This window comes from Anopheles moucheti, chromosome X (genome assembly GCF_943734755.1).
Source record: "Anopheles moucheti chromosome X, idAnoMoucSN_F20_07, whole genome shotgun sequence".
NCBI lineage: Eukaryota > Metazoa > Arthropoda > Insecta > Diptera > Culicidae > Anopheles > Anopheles moucheti.
This window is the reverse complement of record NC_069142.1, coordinates 1433046-1448265: the sequence shown is the minus strand read 5'-3', so window position 1 is coordinate 1448265 and position 15220 is coordinate 1433046. Positions and strand designations below refer to the sequence as shown.

Below are 15220 nucleotides of genomic sequence, written 5' to 3'. Positions count from 1 at the left end.
CTGACACGCAGCACCGGACAGCGCACGGCAAGGACAAGCGTACCGGGATCGGCCGAGGCCGAGACCGGGGCGACGGCGGTGGCCGAAGCGAAAGAGGACGAAGAGGAGGAGGAGGACGAGGACCGGGTGGAGAGGGGAGTGGGGGTGGTAGTGGTGCGGGTGCAACTGACGGTACATCGGCGGGCGGGCGGAGCGGGGTTAGCGCCGCCGGTGTCAACGACAGCGGCGGCGGCCTCGTCGGCGGAAGTAACAGCGGCGTGGAGTCGGTGGCGATGGCAACGGTTGTGTCGGGCGACGGGAAGCAAACAACCGGTGGCCTGACCACCAGCACCATCCTTACCGGTAATGGACGGCCGAGGAACAGTACGCGCGGTGTACTGCAAGCGTCCCTGGCCAAGCAGGAGGAAGACGACGAAGAGGCGGACACCGATGAGATGGAGCAGGACGACCCGCTCAAGGGACGGTTCGGGCTCGAACGGGGTCAGGACCCTGCGCAGATCAGCCCGCACCCAATCGGACTGCTGTCCGGTGCCGGCATGATGGGCGGTGGACCGGGCAGCCGAACGGTACCGGGCGGCCATCAGCGAGCGGGCGGTCGCCATCGGGGTACCTCCGCTCAGCAACATCCACAATCACTTCCCCATATACGGGAGGAACGGAAGCGGAACGGCAGCTCGGACGCAAGCGTGCGGAAGGATGGGGGTGGTGGTGGCGGCGTGGTGGACGATGAAGCCGATACCAGCGGCTCCATGATGGAGGAGGACGAGGAGGAGGAGGAGGAGGAGGAGGAGGAAGACAGCGAGATGAGGCAGGGAAAGGAAGCGATCGACGACCGGGATCGGCTGGTGCCGGACGACGACGAAGACGACGACGAGAACGAACCAAACGAAGACGGCTACAGTGCGGATGAGGACGATTCGGCGCGGCGGGTCCTCGCCGTTCCACTCATCCCGACGGTAGCCGGTTCCGGCAAGCACCAACAGGCTGGCGGATCCAGTACGACCAGCAAACAGCAACTCCCACCGCCCCATCCCAAGTATCACCGGAACCGGCGGCACACGCTAGCGAACGTACGGTAAGTAGTCGAGATGTCTAGATGCCATTTAAGCGTACCCTTTGGTCGTGTTCGATTGTCTTCTGGTGGTGATAGCAGCTTTTCCAATTGAAAAATTCATTGAAATTCGATTTTCAACTTGATCTGGCCGTTTTAGTATGATGAATTCACTAAGATCAAGGTTTTGATGATTCCTAAGAGTCTCTAAGATGTCGTCTCTAAGAGATGAAGTCTCTAAGAGAGAGAGTAAAGAGTCTGATGTCCGCTAGGACGCAGACCTCAGTGATGTCCCTCAACAATCTGGTTTAATATTCCGTTTGATATCAGGATACTCCCTGGACACACATTGGACAAAGGACACTCTAATGTCAAAGAATTGAATATCTGATGGCATGTCTGGAATATCTGAGTCTAATGCCTGCTAATATATCTAATATACCGTTTGGGACCAAGTCCTCGAAATGGACCAAGAGCACTCCAATATCAAAAATTTGAATACGTCATTGGATGACCAAAAGTACAACGCAAGACTTTATTGGAAGTCATTCCAAATTTTACTTCCCGGTTACGTACTTGAACCTTCGCTGTATTGATGCATCAACAGGGTGTAATCTTGGCAATATTTAATGGCCGTTTTCGGTGCTATAACTCTATTCTCGCGCGCACTTTCTCGATCGTGCTCGGGTGTGTGTGTGTGTGTGTGTGCGTAGGGCCGGATCTTTGAAGCGCCTTTGTGTTGTGCGCGCGAGAAGAAATCGCCATTACACGCCCTCGTACTAACCAAATAACCGCACCTCGCATGCAGTGTTTTGCTCTCGCCAGATGTTTCTATCGCCAAATAGCCGAATAATGTCGGTACCGATTACCTGACACGCTCACCCCACGGGTACCCTTGGCCGTGGTCTCCCTTGATGTGCAAGTTAATTCGAGTGCTCGTGAGCACTTGGTACGCTTCATGTAATCGTATTCGCGTGAGCATCAGTTCGGGCCTGTTATGGATGGGATCGCTAAACATGCGCGGGTTCACTCTGGACCACCCCGTCTCCAACTAGTTAATGATGTACTGTCCCATCATCGGTTCGGTGTGTGCGCGCGGGATATAGAATGGCATTCATTTGCGCTTGGCATTTAATTGGCAGGTTACGGCTCGATGCAACAAGTGCAACGATACACCGGGGGTAAACAAACACAAAGAGCCTTAGACGTACGTATCGATTATTGGGTGCTGCCTTAAGTTTCGCTATTGTGGAGACCCATCTGGGAAGATGCATCTGTTACGTTCTGTTCAGATTTTGTAGGCCCAGGAGGCTGTCCTAGGCAGGTGCAATAAGTGTCTAGATCTCGCTGGAATTGTGGAAAAATGACACGTGAATTTTGTCTACATCATTTCAGATAGTATTGGACCTTAGAATCTAGGGAATGAGTTATTTATAGCATACACCTACGACTTCTGGACATCACTCAGAGCGTAAGAGGTGCTTATAATAGATGGTAGAATTAACGTGTTAATTACAGATGGACAAGAATTGCATAAGAATTGAAGATATTTTGCTTCTTTAATGTCTTTTTTTATGATACATAATTTGAAGACAGATTAAATTTTGAATGTCATTATTTGACACTTGAATTCGTCTACATCATTTAAAATCGCATTGGACCGTAGAAGCTAGGTAATGAGCTATTTATAACATCCACCTATGACTTCTGGACATCACTCAGAACGTAAGAGGTACTTGGAACAGTTGGTAGAATTAAGTTGTTAATTACAGATGAACAAGAATTACATCTTTAATGTCATTATTTATGACACAAAATTTGAAGATAGATGGCATTCTTAATGTCATTATTTATGGTACAAAATTGGAAGATACTTTGCTTCTATAATGTCACTATTTACGACACAAAATTGGAAGGCGCATTTTTAAACGCCTCTGTTTATGACACAAAATTGGAAGACTTTGTGTAATGATTGTTGGTAACATTTGACCGGCGGCATCTGTGTCACCCGACCGAACGGAGACAAAATCCCAAACCCCGACCAAAAAGGTCGATATGGACTGGTTGTTCTAATTTATAAAAAAGAGGTGATTTTAAAATATACTTGTCTCGGATACCGGAATCGGTTGGGCAGTAACTTAGCGTAGCACACAACCGGACCCAGGCATGCGATACAACGACTTTGGATGCACCAGTTTCGACCCATTCGCTGGGACGTGACGCGTGACGTCGCGTGGGAACTGTTCCGGAGACTGTTTCCATTTCAATAAGAATGGGCGGGGGAGGCCTACTGCGTACGCGCCCCTATGATCATCATTAGCCGAGCCATCCCCGAGCATCAGAGACCTGCAATCGAAAGCGTACGTACTACACCGTAACGCAATCGGCACGCTGGACGCTGATTACAAACGCGATGGGCTATTGCGTCGACAACTCTCGGACAACGGAACTCTCGGGAGGGGGGAGGAGGGCACTCTGTTTCTATTGATTGGTTCGCGATCTTTTGTTTTCGGTTCGTGTGTGCGCCTGGTCGCGCCCCGGTGTCTCCCTCTTCCTGCTCGGCGCGGCATTCGGATTCGGAGGCATCGACACCCGATGCGCCATCGAAAAAGCGGGGCGCGCGAACGCAGTGTGTTTTGATGTAGTTTTGCCTCTCCTCTAATTGAACACTTACTTGTACGATCGTGGTGTGGATGCGATTCTGGGAAGGGATCCGTTGGATGCTGTGGTGGTTCAAAACGCAGCAGAGAGCCGCTGATGATTGCGTATTTGTTCTACAATGATTTGGGGAGCCCTGTCCGGTGCCTCCACCCCTCGTACTCTGAGCATCGGACAGAATGCCGGGGTTCCCGTTGGTATCGGTTCGCGAGGTATCCGCAGGTCCGACCCTTCGGCAGTGGTGAGACGTCGTGCGTCGGAGAACGCTTCGCCGGACATAACCCCCCGTTTTGCGCAGGGTGGTTATTGCTTTCATCTTTTCCGTGGTAGTTAAATTTTTATGGGTGGACTTTTATGTTTACTGCCAACAAAATGCACCTCCGAACCAATGGACGCTGGAGGACGCCGACGAGTGGATATAAATCGTGGCACCGTGTTAAGCAGGTGACACTGTGACGAGCGCGTTCAGTCACGCTTTGCCCGGCGGCGAGAGTTCTTACACGGCCCTCGGCAGTGCTACCGAAGACTTCCTGTGCATAACGTCTTTTGCGGGTGGGGGGGAGGGGGAAGGGAAAACCATGTGCAAGACATCCCTACCTGTGCCGTGTACCGACTCGTCTGGGTGTGTTTGTATGCGCACGAGCGCACGCTAATAGTGAAAATAGACACAAGCGTTCCAGAGATCCCTGCGGGGGTTTAGTGTTTTCCGGCGGGCAATGCTCTACAACCAACACAGACACACACACACACACACTGGGGTTCGGGGGACCCAACCCACACACTATCAAAACAGCCGCTGACCGTTAAAAACGCGGCGTAAACGGTCCAAAATCAAAACCCCTGTGTGACAGAGTGCCGGAGAAATCGCCCGTGAACGGTAACCAGTGGCCAAACATCTGTGCATCTGTGGGGTCCTTTCCACTCGGAAAGGGTGGTGAAACAAGTGTGGTGAAAACTGGACAGTACGGGTGTGTATGTAGCCATGTTTCGCAACAAGTACTTCTTTAGCAGTAGTGGCAGTGGTACAGGCGGTACCGGTGGCAGTGGCAACAAGCGCCGAGGATCTACAGCTCTACCCCATTGGTATGTGTGTATGCGTGTGTGTGTGTGTGTATGTAATCTGTTTGTGTATTTGGCGTCTGTTTATCTTGTATCAAGGGCTAATTTAGGAAGCTTCTTGTTTGGAGCCGTATCCAACTGCACACTGCTGCGAAAATCGATCTACAATCAATGCTCATCGCTTCACCATTATCAAACAGCCTGGTGCCGCGTAGTGCATTGTTCGCACATCTCGTGCCATCCTCAAAAACAGCCATCATCAGTACACCAGCGTCATCATGCAAAGCGAACGCTCCATAAGCGGGTGTGTGTGCTCTTAATATGCTCCTAATAATATCCGATGACTCCACACAAGCGCTCACCCTTGCGGCCGTGTCACGGTTCCGCGAACGGTCAACTGTCACCACACGGCCAGAAAATTGCCTGCCGACATTCAAGGTTTCCCTGGCGCCGTGGTTGGAGGGGGAGGGGGTAAGAGGGAGGTGGAGGAGGGACAAGAGTGAAAAAAAATGATCGTCCCACAGGAATGGGTGGTAGGCGCGACCAACACCGTCGTCTATAAAGAATGGATCGTGTGTCCGCGCTCTGTTGGAATGTTCTGCTCCGTGTCCGTGTCCGTGCGGACGGATTGGAGGGTGGCGTAACATTGGCGCCGCGTACTAAGCGCGCAACTACACCAGTGTATACACCGTTCCGGACTGCGACAAAACCGTTTTGACTCTGAAGCAGCTGAGGGAGGAAAGAAGCAGGAGGACGAGGAGGAGGAGGTCTCGGGCTCGGTGCTCGGTGAATGCTGGCCGAATTTTTCTAAATATAGTTGACCACGGATGCTGGCACGAAACGTCCCGAACATCCGACGCATACATGTGCACACGCCCGATGGTCGGGAGATGTTTGGTGATTGCGATCATCTCCGAGAACCAGTGAGAGATGAAGGGCTATATAACGATGGACAACTACGCCACAGCAAATGACAGCACGAGGAGGGGCAAGGCGTGTGAGATATATCCCACACGTATGTTTTTTTGGCCTGTTGATGTACACATACACATGAAGGGATGGATGGGGGTGGATGTTTTAGATCGTGTGGCGAGCAATTCTTGGGAGTACATGACCACCACCACCACCACCACCTAGCGGACATGAGTCGCAAGGGGGTTTTCGGGTTTCTGTGGTTCATTGGAAGTGTGCAATCACGGTTCGTGTGATCCGGTGCGCTGCTTTTTGTTTCGTGAGGTCGCACCAAAGCAAAAGGATTAGAAAGGCGTTCGCGTTCCGGGGAAGATCGTTTATCTGGTCGAAATCAAAGTGTGTTAATCTTCCCGCGCGCTCGCGTTTGTGTTGTGTGTGTGTGTGCACAAGTTGCGAGACAGCTGTCTTTGGATGTACCAGAGTGCTGGAGTTCCGAACTTCTAGCATCCGTGAGGTGGGAAGATGGAACCAGGCACACCGGATGTGCCACCGCAACGAACTCCGTTTGGGCGTGCAAAGGACTCGTCCATGTTCGAGTACCGAACCGTCCGCATCCAGCAGAACCGCCAGCAGGTCATCTATTCGTCCTCCACCTCGTCGTCGCACTCAGCCTCCTCAATATCGGCCTCATCCTCATCATCAACCAAATCACGAGCAAGCAATGTCCGCTGTATCGCAGATGACCACGACCAACCGTATCAGCGGCAACAGTGTGCGCGCATGATGATGACAACGTCAATGATGCGGCAGAACCCCGCGATCGCACTGCTCGGTCCGGGCGGCACGGCCAACTACCATCAGCGCTGCAAGCTGTGAGAATCCTTCCATGGGTGGGGGTGTGTAGGGGTCGGACGAAAGTTTATTGATTGCCACAATTTAAGGCACGCGTACTGTTGCTTGGACGTTGAAGTTCCCGGGGCGAGGGATATAGCGGCCGTGGACGTATCTTTCCACGTTATGCGCGTGTAATTGATTCAATTCATTAAGCTCGTAGACAACACATGCGTGGCGGCGGTGTTGCTGCAACCAGCGACATGAGAACTTGGCCTGGGGAAAGCTTCGGGAAATCAGCCAGATTGTTTCATTGTGTGTTGTTCGCTCCACCCTCTTTAATGAGCTATGCCCAGCTACTGCCTATTGCCCTTCCGTCTAGAGGTGCGTTGTGTCATCACATAGTTTCGTGTCCACTCCGCTGACCCCAGTGTAACCCAAGAATGAAGTGTTAGTTCGCGTACGTGCGATGAATGTTTTCGAGTCACCGAACCAGATGTCAACGTTGCTAGTGGGTGACGTGCTTTGGCGATGGTCCCAATAGTCTTCTTAGACTAGACTACATTCTAACATTCACCGAACTGGTAGAATGTTTGTTGACTCCTCGTCGTGCTGCTCAATTTCTTGAACAGAACTATCGTTTGTTTTCGATGTGAATCTATCCCGGGGTAGGATTTCTCGTACACGCTGCTATCCTCGAACCAGACGTTCACCTCCCTTCCCCGAGATGATCGATGCGAAACAGATGCATCGTTTGGGGCGAAGTTTTCGGTGGTTGCGAATTCGCCAAACCGACCGATAGACACATCACTTACCGCCACTGTTCTTCATGCTCACTAACTGCATCTCATTCCACTTTCCCACAGCTTCATGGACAATGCGGAAGGGTCGGGCAGTGGACCACCGAGCGGTGTGATGAGCGTCGTCGGTGGGTATACCAGTCGTCGCTCGCCACTGTTGCTACCGTCGGGCGACGGTGGACCCGGTGGTCCGGGCACACTACTCTCAGCCGCCCTGCCGCAGCGTCGCGAATCGTTCCTCTATCGTTCCGATTCCGACTTTGAGATATCGCCGAAGGTGTCGTCCGTATCGCTGCTGGCAGCACGATGCAACGCCAACAGCGGTTCCGGTGCGTCCAGCACGAACGTGACCAGCGGCACCGGAAGCGGTGGAACGTTGACGTCAACCGCCGGACGGGATGGCGCGTTCCATTGGAAGGAAACCACACTGGAGGAACCGGCCGTACTGTCGTCGATTGCCTCGTCACCGTCCAGCAGTGCGACGACCGTGATTGGTGCCGCCTCCACCGTGGTAACATCGTCCACATCCGAGCGAACTACGTAAGTCATCTTCAATCTCCCTCCAGTCATCTTTCTCTCCAGTGTCTTAATCTCTTTATTATGTCCGTGGCAGTGTCATGAGCGGATCTGGCGGTGGTGGCTCGGGTGGACATCATGATGATTTGATCGTGACACCGTTTGCGCAGATTTTAGCTAGTTTGCGCACCGTGCGTGCGAACCTGTACGCACTTTCGACAGCCATACCGGCATCGGTGGCGGAAAGTGAGCTGACGACGCGAAGATCTTCCGCCGGTGCGGAGAGTGCTGAAACCGATCCGGGCAGGTAAGAGCGATCAGGTTAAGCGATGTTGAAGGAATGGGGAAATTAATGTCGTAAGTTGTTTTGCACAGTGGACAAGGCGATGATAGCCAGCCGGACAAGGAGGGTGACCTGCGACAACTTACCACAGAGACGATCGACGAGCTTGAATGGTGCCTGGAGCAGTTGGAAACGGTTCAAACGCATCGGAGTGTATCTGATATGGCATCGCTGAAGGTAGGTTGCTTGTTGCGTTTTGCCGCGTGTCCCTAACTATTCCAGCATTTATATCTCTCCAGTTCAAACGATTGCTGAACAAGGAGTTGTCCCATTTGAGTGAATCCAGCAAGTCGGGTAATCAGATCAGCGAGTACATCTGCACAACGTTCTTGGGTATGTATTGTTCCATCATCAGGAGGGAGTCATAGAGCCGTAGAGTTTACTATAAACTTTTTGTTTTTTTCGCAACTTTTGTAGACAAACAGCAAGAACCGGACGTACCATCCGTGCCGGTAGTAGGTAGTGCCTTGATCGGACGACAAACGGGTGCCGCGGGCCGAATGTCGGAGATCAGTGGATTCAAGCGACCGTTGCAGCACACGAACTCGTTCTCCGGTGCAGCCGGTGCTGGTGCCGGTGGCAACAGTTTGGCGGAAAGATTACCACCGTACGGTGTGCCGACGGCAACTGCCGCCGACGAAGCCGAACTTGGTGGACTGCTCGGTCAGATTGACCAGTGGGGCGTTGATATCTTCCGCATCGGCACGCTCAGCGGTAGTCGCCCACTGACAGCGGTCGCTTACACCGTGTTCCAGGTGAGCTTAAGAGATCTTAATACGGGCAGGCCGTGAGGGAATTCTGCAGGCTCTGGGGTGACTCTTGGGGAATTTGGACAGAATAGTACGAGAAAAATTATACAAAACTGACTTATTCTCTATCGGACTCTGCCATCACTTCAGGATCGTAACATCCCACGAACGCTTACCATACCGCCGACGGTGCTGCTGGCATTCGTCAGCACGGTCGAGGATCACTATGTGGCGGACAATCCGTTCCACAACTCGCTACATGCGGCGGACGTGACGCAAAGTACGCACGCGCTACTCCACAGTCCGGCACTGGACGGTGTATTTACGCCGCTCGAGGTGTGTGCGGCACTGGTCGCCGCCTGCATACATGATGTCGACCATCCGGGTCTGACAAACCAATTTCTTATTAACTCTAGTAAGTGCAAACATTACGCGATATGTGAACAAACCATCACATCTTCAGCTTTGGAATTGTCTCGTTCTCAGGCTCGGAGTTGGCGCTTATGTATAACGACGAATCAGTATTGGAAAATCATCACTTGGCGGTGGCCTTCAAACTTATGCAGAATGATGATTGTAACATCCTGCGCAATTTACCGAAGTGAGTATTTTGTTCTTCGACCTCGGTTCTGCTCGCCCAACTCACACTTCTCAACCAATTCCATTGCACAGAAAACAGCGCGCTACCTTCCGGAAGATGGTGATAGACATGGTACTGTCAACCGACATGTCCAAACACATGACGCTGTTGGCGGATCTGAAGACGATGGTCGAAACGAAGAAGGTGGCAATATCGGGCAACCAGAACCCGTCGGAATCGCGCAGCAGCGGTAGCGGTGTGTTGCTCCGCCTGCTGGACAGCTACACCGACCGCATCCAGGTACTGCAGAATTTGGTACACTGCGCGGATCTGAGCAATCCCACCAAACCACTGCCGCTCTACCGGCGCTGGGTACGCCGCCTGATGGAGGAGTTTTTCCGTCAGGGTGACCGGGAACGGGCGGCCGGTATGGATGTTTCGCCAATGTGTGACCGTCGTTCCGCCACGGTGGAAAGCTCGCAGGTCGGCTTCATCGACTACATCGTGCATCCGCTGTGGGAGGCGTGGGCGGAACTGGTACGGCCGGACGCCCAGGACATACTGGACCGGCTGGAGGAAAACCGGGCATACTACCAGGCACTGATACCGCCACCATCGCCACCCTCGCAGGAAAAGGACGAGGAGGAAGACGATCAGCCGCAACACCAACAGTCCGGTGGCTCCCAGCTGGGTTCTTCCGGTGCGCCGGAAACGACGGAGAAGGAGGGTGGCAAGCGAAACGAACAGCAGGAACCCATGCCCATCGATCCACAAGCGCTGGCCGCAAGGTTACGATTTCAGGTAGGTAGTGAGGTAGGGAGCTTAAGCAATCAATCATTTTTGGTGCCGTGACCAGGATACAACTTGATGCTAGCTTAATAATTAACTGTTGTGTTCAAGATTTGCAAGATTTTAAACAACTATGAATCAACTTCTTACTCCTAATCTTACGTCTTAGAGTTCCTCCTTACTTATTATTTTGAAATATCTTTTAAAATTGCTATAAACATGTTTGGGTCAAGTTTGATCTATGTTTGCCGTTAATTTCTTAGACATTTCCGCACTATACTAACATTATTTTATGGTACTATTTTAGATGACCCTGGCTGAAAACGACGAGGAAGAGGACGATCTCGATCAAGATAGTGCTGCTAATCTGGAACAGGATCCGCAGTGAAAGGAGTGAGACATACAAACAAAAAAAACCCACATACATGCAAAAGGGAAAAGGAACTTTAGCAAAACAGCGTCAACATATAATGAAGCTGACCATTGATACTGAGCCACAGGCTGTTTCTATCCTATTATCTTGGCTACATGTTGATCAACTAACATCCCCGGGCCCACATCAACCCTTTATTCGTCCTGTTATTGTTGAACAACGTTGAAATGCAGCAGTCCGTGTTATTGTTGCAAGTTTTTTTTGGAACGTTCTTGGCCTTTTTGAATTGTTGGGGCTGTGTGTGTGTGTGTGTGTGGTCGTGAAAAACACGGAAGCCATATAAGAAGGGAAAATGGATACTAGGGGAGAGGGGAGAGGGAGAGAGGGGGGAGATGCACACATACAGAAACGTGGAGCATATACCTGGAGCACAAGGATCTTCTGCTGGAAAGAAGACAAGTATACCACTACTCTCCCCTTCAAATAGGACTGAGCGAATATGGCTGAAAAACAGGGAAATTTGGGGATGTGCGTAGGAGGCGTTGGATAGATGTTTAGCAACAGGCAGAATGCAGACGATATTATCACAAAAAACGCTTCTTCTGTATTGTGTTAGGAGATGCGATGTGAACTTTTAGGCAGAGTATGCTTCGGGCGCGTAATTGGTAGTTGAGTGTATTGAGGTAGCATGGCATGGTAGGGGATGGAATAAATGCATTAATCTCATACATAAACAGGCCCCTTCTTCTGCGGGAAGGAAGCGTGGGGGTTGAGGTATGTAGTTATGTGAACAGTACACCTGATTTGTGGGTTCAGGCGAAACAAATCAGTAGCAAAATTGCAGAGATATATATACACACACATATACATATACATATACATATAGGGAGAATGTTTGTGTTTGATAGAAGTATTTAGGCGTCGGGAAAAAAAACGGTTTTGCTTCTGGCCGTAAGGAACCGTAGCAGAAACTCAATCGCAGTCGCAACCCTAGTGAGCCTGACTGGCCTCTGCTATAAAATTGATGTTTACCCTAATGGCTAATACCACCAATATTTACCACTGGCGCATTCGTGGCTGCATTATGTGTATGTGTATACAGTAGCGTAACGATTGCGGTTACATATGTGTGCGTTACATATGCCTAACGCAAACAACAAAATGCCGTTGCGCGCGATACACGTCGGATGAAAATCGCTTGTTCACATAAGCAAACGCATTATGCTGCCACCTTATACTACACCACACATACACACAAACACAATGACAACAACAAATAGTTTTCTATCAGTGTGTGGGGGCTCCCGTTACGTTACGCCGTATCTCAAGTGCGCGAATCAAATCGAAACTAGAATAATGAAAGGATCGTGGCATATATATATATATACATATAGTTTAGGAAAAAAACATGAAAAGTATCAATGTTACCATTATTATCGTTTTAGCTGTGGCGATTACTAGTAGTGATGGGAGAGTTGCGCGCCCATAGGCTACACAGAGAAACAAATTTGGCAACAAAATGGACGATGGGTTGTCGCCCCAAGCAGAAGAAACGCAACACGTTGTTGTACAGTGTGTGTTTGGGGTTGTTTTTTTTTTATTTCAATAGAAGTGTGTGTGTTTTACTTCTGTTCTTTTCGGTTTTTTAATAAGTTTAGTGTGATTTATTATGATTGCACTCACACAAACACACACACACACACATACAAACACCACCGAAAAAGATGTAACGCTTTTATGTTGTCTGTACTTACAAAACACCACACAAACACACACACACACACTGCAAGTGTGTGCATGCAAAACAAAAATGGTGCAAAAAGGATTAAAAAAAGAAAATGGCCACATGCAAAATAGCGGTATAGAACAGAAAGCATATCTAAATATTTAAGTTCATTTTCATTTTTTGGAGTGGCGCATGGCTTGGCCCCAAAAAAAACCGTGTGTATACAAATAAACAATGGATGGGGGTTTCTTATGCAGTTACCGTAATCTTGATATCATCAAGCAATTGGAAGAACGGACCCGGCGAGTTAATACAATTTCAAGCTCAGCTAAAAAATAGAAAAGAAATAAAACAAAATCCGCGGCCACACATACACCATTGCACCACATACACCATTGTACACACACATACACGCGCATAGAAAAGGCGAAAATGGTGCGTTGTTTTTTCAATGTACTGAGTGCTTGTTGGGAAAAAAGCGCTAGTAAAAACAGTGTGTAGTGTTTGTTAAGCAAATAAAAGATGGAATTAATAGAAGAACACAACAACAACAACAGCAACAAAAAAACCCAAAAATGGAAGAGAGAAAAGACACAAAAAAACATTATATAGAAAGAAGGAAAAATAAAACAATATCAGTGTATCTTAGAGAAAAGAAAAATAAAACGATACAAACAAAAGAAGAAACACAAAAACATCGGCAAACACAAGAAAGGAGTCTCAGTGGAAGCAAATTAAGCAGGTGGAAGATATAGAATGGAAAAGCAAATCATAAACAAAAACCCAAAATGAATCAATATAAGAATAATTATGGATATAAATATTTATAAAATCTCCCATTGTCAGGCAGGTCCTAGAACCGGGAGTTAGAGAAAGCTCATAATCATACGTACACATGAACACACACGCGCACACATACACAAAACACATGAATGCAGATGAAAGACTATTCATTACTCTCAACACTGTTTGGCTGGCTATTCTAACCTGTCGTTCCACATCGGTCTACGTCTCACGCAAAATCCTGATCCTACGGGCACCAGATACCCTCCAAAACTCCCTTTATGAGTCATTTCACCTTCCATTACCAGCACCAAAACTCCGGCAGAACGACTAAATCGAACATCCCGAAAACAAAAACCATGTACAAAAACACCTTCCCAACCACACACACACACACACATATACACACAGAAACACGTTTGCTGTTACCACTTAATGAAGATGCTAGCATTAAAATGAAGAAGAGACAAAAAAGGGAAAGTAAACAAACTGAAAAATGTAATAGGCAGTGTGAAAAGCGAAAACATAACAATCGCGCGCCTGAAACACATAGAAAATGCGAAGCAAAATATTGGGAAAGAAAAACCCACTTCCAAAAATCGTATCGAACGTATTTTTGTGCTTATTAGCTGGTTATTAAACTATTAAGAAAAGAAAATAATCCTCCTATCCTTCCAAATAATACCCCCCCCCCCCCATCCCCCCCCCCCCCCCCCCCTAAGTCGTTCATTCTCCATCTGCAATCCCGAAATTTTCCCTGTTATCCATTTTCTCACTCTTCGAACTCTTCGTTTAGGTAAATTGAACAAAGTTTATGAAATTAAGGCGAAAACAACACACTTAACCGACAAAATCGTGACTCAAAAAAGCAAAACAAATGCAAGAAAAAGGCAGAGAAGGAAGAATAAGAAGAAGAAAACACATTGTACACAAATGCAAGAGCATAGAGCAAGAGAAGAACAAAAATAATATCGCTCAGAAGGTAATACACTATATGAAAGACGAAAATAGCTGACTAATATGAGAGAACTTAACAACACAAACAAAATGGTGGCTAATAACGCAAAAGTACGAGTGAAAACGAAAAAACGGGGGAAAAGGAAAACAAATATCAATACGTGAGTACATCAAATCGAGTGAAGAGAGATGAAGATAAAAAAAGACGCAATATACTGGTTGTCTCATCCATAAAAAAATACATTATTGAGCTAAATAAAGGTGAGGTGAAGAAAACAAAAACCAAACAAAACAACTGCAAAGAAATTGGCGAAACACAACGAGCGAGAACATGTAACGCGTTGATTATCACAAATATTTCATTTGTCTACCATTGCTTATGCTATTTTCTAGCGTTGTGGTTAATGAGTCTTTTCATCGTGGCGTCATTCGAATCGTGTGTCATGAATTAGTTTCACCCAACACTAGTAAATTCCTTACCGGCGAACGTAGTGATAGTCTTTCGGATGCAGCGCGTACACGCAAACCACGAATGCTCCTCCGTCGCTTGATCTATTCAGTGTGTTTTTCTTATTTCCTCATTTTATTCCAGACGGACCTTTTACATCTGGACCAAATAAAGTTAAAAATGTTATTCTTGTTGCCGCTATCTCACTGCCGTCCTTCAAAGTAACGTCCTTTGGCCATTGGGCCATACAGTTAGCTTTTTGCCTTTTGTTTTTATTTTGTAATCCTTTTTCTTCTTCCGCTCTCTCACTGTTGGCCTTCAATTTGCGCCTTTATCTTGCGTATGTTTTCTTCTTAAATCCATTGTGTGTCTATATTTCTTTTTTTTCCTTTCAAGCCATTCAGCGCGCTCGAGCAAATTGATTTTTTAAAATGTGTTTTTTGTAATTTCTAATGTAATGTGTGAAGGTGTTTTTTGTATCCTCTTCAAATGAATGCCACGTATACATTCGTGACAGATATTCCCAAAAACCAAACACCGACCAGGGGATGGGGACGACGGGATGATAAGGGAAGGAGGGAGAACGATGAAGCAGTAAAAGGAGGGTAACTGATGTTTCTTCTTCTTTTATTGTATGTTTGAGTG

At 48.2% G+C, this 15220-nt stretch overlaps 1 protein-coding gene across 2 annotated transcripts; it reads left to right on the top strand.

The window, feature by feature from the left end:
- The first annotated feature begins 268 nt into the window (after positions 1-268).
- LOC128307446 (cAMP-specific 3',5'-cyclic phosphodiesterase-like) lies at positions 269-14419 on the top strand. Of its 2 annotated transcripts, none has more exons than XM_053045294.1 (10): positions 269-1075; positions 7378-7851; positions 7925-8134; positions 8203-8347; positions 8410-8503; positions 8588-8925; positions 9070-9334; positions 9406-9520; positions 9592-10300; positions 10596-14419. In XM_053045294.1, the coding sequence occupies exons 1-10, from the start codon at positions 273-275 to the stop codon at positions 10674-10676; spliced, it is 3234 nt and encodes a 1077-aa protein (XP_052901254.1). In that variant the 5' UTR covers positions 269-272; the 3' UTR covers positions 10677-14419. The 2 variants fall into 2 exon arrangements, with proteins under 2 accessions (XP_052901254.1, XP_052901255.1); XM_053045295.1 differs by lacking the exon at positions 269-1075 and adding an exon at positions 6450-6552.
- The last annotated feature ends 801 nt before the right edge of the window (positions 14420-15220 follow it).

Coding starts and splice junctions, on each gene's coding strand:
- LOC128307446 (XM_053045294.1), top strand. CDS start 273: ATGGCAACGGTTGTGTCGGGCGACGGGAAGCAAACAACCGGTGGCCTG. Junction 7,852..7,924: donor TCCACATCCGAGCGAACTAC/GTAAGTCATCTT, acceptor TGTCCGTGGCAG/TGTCATGAGCGGATCTGGCG. Junction 9,335..9,405: donor CCAATTTCTTATTAACTCTA/GTAAGTGCAAAC, acceptor TCTCGTTCTCAG/GCTCGGAGTTGGCGCTTATG.